This window comes from Nansenia antarctica (genome assembly GCF_963989245.1).
Source record: "Nansenia antarctica genome assembly, chromosome: 17".
Taxonomy (NCBI): domain Eukaryota; kingdom Metazoa; phylum Chordata; class Actinopteri; order Argentiniformes; family Microstomatidae; genus Nansenia; species Nansenia antarctica.
The window spans coordinates 2,067,104-2,070,792 of NC_137687.1; the positions used below are offsets into that span (position 1 = coordinate 2,067,104).

The following is a 3,689-nucleotide window of genomic DNA, read 5'->3' on the forward strand; positions in this document are numbered from 1 at the left end:
CTCTGTGGGGACTGTGAGGAGAGCTGTGTCTCAGCTGGAGGAGACACTTACGAGCGAAGTAAAGAAGTTGTGCGATGTTGAGCTGAAGATGATTCAGCAGTATGCAGTGGACGTGACTATGGACCCTGATACAGCAAATCCCAGTCTCATTCTGTCTGAGGATGGGAAACAAGTTAGACATGGAGACACAAGAAAGAATCTCCCTGATAACACAGAGAGGTTTTCCCTGGTTGTCGCTGTCTTGGGAAAGGAGGGATTCTCCTCAGGGAGGTTTTACTATGAAGTGGAGGTGAAGGAGAAGACTGACTGGGATGTAGGAGTGGCCAGAGAGTCCATCAACAGGAAGGGGCAGGTAACACTGAGCCCTAAGAATGGATACTGGACTGTAGTGTTGAGGAATGGAAATGAGTACAGGGCATGCGCTGGCCCTGCTGTCCTCCTGTCCCTGAGAGAGAAGCCCCAGAAGGTGGGGGTGTTTGTGGATTATGAGGAGGGCCAGGTCTCCTTTTATGATGTGGAGGCCAGGTCTCTGATCTACTCTTTCACTGGCTGCACCTTCACTGAGAAACTCTGTCCATTCTTCAGCCCTTACATGAATGATGGTGGTAAAAACTCTGCCCCTCTGACCATCTCTCCTGTCAATCACACTGACTGACCAAGCAGTAAAATAAGCATTTAGATTCATCTTTATCTGTTGTCACTCATTAGGAATGATTATGGTATATTTCCCCACACAGAGTAATTTCTGAGCTGGTTATGGTTTGTTATCATATAGTTTGTGCTCTCAGTGTGTCTGCTAGAGATGGTGAATATGCAGCAGCAATGTCAGATACAGCCCAGCCTCTCCAGTCTCATAAGAAATATGACTCTACATACATGAGACTGTTTGACTTCTCAGGGTGTTCACATTATTATAAATCAGATGCTCTCAACATACTGTATTTTCATTATTAGCTAGTTATTATTGTATGTATAAGTATTTGGAGGATTTTGAGTGTAATGAATACTGGGTGTGTACAGAGTGAAATTGAGGATGTTCAGACAATTAAATTCACTTGGATCGATCAGATCCATTGATCACATTAATAATCAGTGTAGTCCAGGTCCCAGAGCTTTAGAATGGTGATGGTGAGGTAGCAGACTGGCTGTCTGGCTTATTAAAACACAAACACAAGTTGTCCTTCAGTCTCTGCATGTGTGTGACGTAATTACATTTAACAGAATGTACGTTTGATAATAATGTTATTGATTTAATGGCTTGCAAAGGGAATCGGATATGGATATTAAACAGTTTAATAAGGGTGACTGTGATTGTAATATGATACACATCTTCTGTACATGATGTTATAAGTTTGTCTAATGGTTCAGCCTACTGGTTCAGTCTACTGGTTCAGTCTACTGGTTCAGTCTACTGGTTCTACTGGTTCAGTCTACTGGTTCAGCCTACTGGTCCGGCCCTCCACAATAGTCCCGGTTTCTCATGTGGCCCATTGTGAAAATGAATTGCCCACCCCTGGGTTAGAGTGTCCACCCTGATTGCTTGCCACTCAGCATTAAGGGTTGGATTGGGGGGTAAGATCCTGCGACATACCAGCGTCGTGTCCTGATGGACTTCAAGCCGCCTCACGCTACGGAAACAGGAGATAGGCTCCTGCCCCCTAAGGGCCGTTAGGCTCGAGAGAACCATCGGTTCTCAAGGCTTACTTACTTACTGGTACACTGGGGTGTAATCAAAGCAATTCTGATAGGGCTTTCACACCGGCAAAGAACCGTGCCGGTTCGCGTTCGCGTTCGGAAACCTCCGAACGTTGGCGCTGTCTAGCGAACGAGCCCGCGTTATACACTGGTATGAATGCGGGCTCGTTCGCCAGACAGTGCCAACGCTCGGAGGTTCCCAAACGCAAACGCGAACCGGCACGGTTCTTTGCCGGTGTGAAAGCCCTAAGAGAGGTTCTGCGCCTGTGGAGGCTGGTGGAGGCAGAGATGGGAGGCCAGGCTCATTGTAATGCATGATGGGACAGGAATGAAAAGGAATGTTCCTCATTACAATGAACACGTCCTCTGATTTGAACCTCCACCAGCCTTCAATGTACAGCACTTCTACAATTGGTAAGCTAATTTAAAAAAACAAAACATCTAAAATGTGTTCTACTTTTGGTAAAGCTAGTATGATATAATGATGATGAGGAGGAGGAGGAGGAGGAGGAGGAGCAGTAGACTTGTGATGATTGGTCCAAACAGCAAATGGAACTCACCTGTCAGTCATGACATCCTTGCAGGAGGTAACTATGACGATCCCAGCTGCTGTGGCCAAAGTGGCGTGGATGGAGGAAACCAACCTGGGGAAGAGTGGGGGGGTTACAGAGAATCAGAATCAGAATCAGAAGACTTTATTGCCATGACATGTAAACATGTTAGTAATGTGGTTTGGGACAGTGGAGCACGGTTTACAGCAAGACAGGTGCAAGACAGGACAAGACAGTGCAAACCAACATCATATTGCAAGAGTCATAAATAATATAGGCTAAATTTAATAAGAAGTGCAAAGATCAAGTGTTCAAGTCCAGACAGTCCAATGCTCTCTGGGTGGGGGTGGAGGGAGGGTAGATAGATAGGGGTCAGGTCAGGGGGGGGGGCAGCATTAGAGAGTAGGCTGAACTAATTTATGACATAAATGATCAAATGTACTACATTGTAGTTTACATGGCATGCAGGACAAGTCACATTTTAAAGGGGCAAACTGGGATCGACACATACATACATTTGTGGACTTTCAAATTAATCATTTATAGCCATTGATTCTTGAGCAATATTACTTGGAAATGCATCAAACTATCTTACCAAAATATACAACTGTTTAGTAAAACAATGGAATTGTGAATAAACACTGTAGTTTATGATAGCTAAGTCCTTGCATAGCTCCATCCCCCCTGACCTGACCCCTATCTATCTATCTACCCTCCCTCCACCCCCACCCAGAGAGCTTTGGACTGTCTGGATATGAACACTTGAACACTTGATCTTTGCACTTCTTATATTTATATTAATTATGACTCTTGCACTTTGATGTTGGTTTGCACTGTCTTGTCCTGTCTTGCACCTGTCCTGCTGTAAACCTGTGCTCCATTGTCCCAAACCAAATTCCAACATACATGTCATGGCAATAAAGTCTTCTGATTCTGATTCTGATTCTGATTCATCTATGAATCGGAGAGTGGTTGTTGTAAATCCTCCAGCTCCACCCCTCAGCGGCAAGACAAGACAAACCTAGTAGCGGGGTGATCTGATCTCTCTGCTGCTGTCAGACAGACAGACAGACAGGCAGACAGACAGACAGCATGTCTTATAACCTCTTACCTCTCACTGACCGCCACCAGGTCCTCATCGCTCCAGGTAGGGAAGGTTAATTTCAGCACTTTCCTCAAACCGAAGAACAGTCCGGGAAAGAACACCGATCCGCAGGCGAACAGAGACAACATGGTAATCTATCTCACCGCCGCAGAACCGGGCGACTCGTTTGGTTTCACTCGGTAGCTGAATGAAATATGAGGAAGCAGTCAAACAGTCAAACAGGAGGAAGTGGAGCCGGGGAGATCAGCTGAACCCAGACGACCTCGGACACATTTAGACACATTAAAGAGATCTGTTGCGATTACGACATGACAGACAGACAGACAGACAGACAGACA

General features: G+C 45.6%; 2 protein-coding genes across 2 annotated transcripts in view; one reads left to right on the forward strand and one right to left on the reverse strand.

Moving 5' to 3' along the window:
• LOC308172642 (E3 ubiquitin-protein ligase TRIM21-like) overlaps nt 1–655 on the forward strand; it is a gene marked incomplete at both ends in the record, with an annotated part of 1,629 nt that extends 974 nt beyond the window's left edge. Inside the window, one exon of the mRNA XM_080547567.1 lies at nt 1–655. This exon is cut by the window's left edge and continues 974 nt beyond it. Coding sequence (XP_080403693.1) covers nt 1–655 — 655 coding nt within the window.
• LOC308172767 (TLC domain-containing protein 3A-like) overlaps nt 1–3,479 on the reverse strand; it is a gene marked incomplete at both ends in the record, with an annotated part of 8,478 nt that extends 4,999 nt beyond the window's left edge. Inside the window, 2 exons of the mRNA XM_080547717.1 lie at nt 2,256–2,339; nt 3,358–3,479. Of these exons, the coding sequence (XP_080403843.1) occupies nt 2,256–2,339; nt 3,358–3,479 (206 nt within the window). The remainder of the gene's footprint in view (nt 1–2,255; nt 2,340–3,357) is intronic.
• Nucleotides 3,480–3,689: the final 210 nt, after the last annotated feature.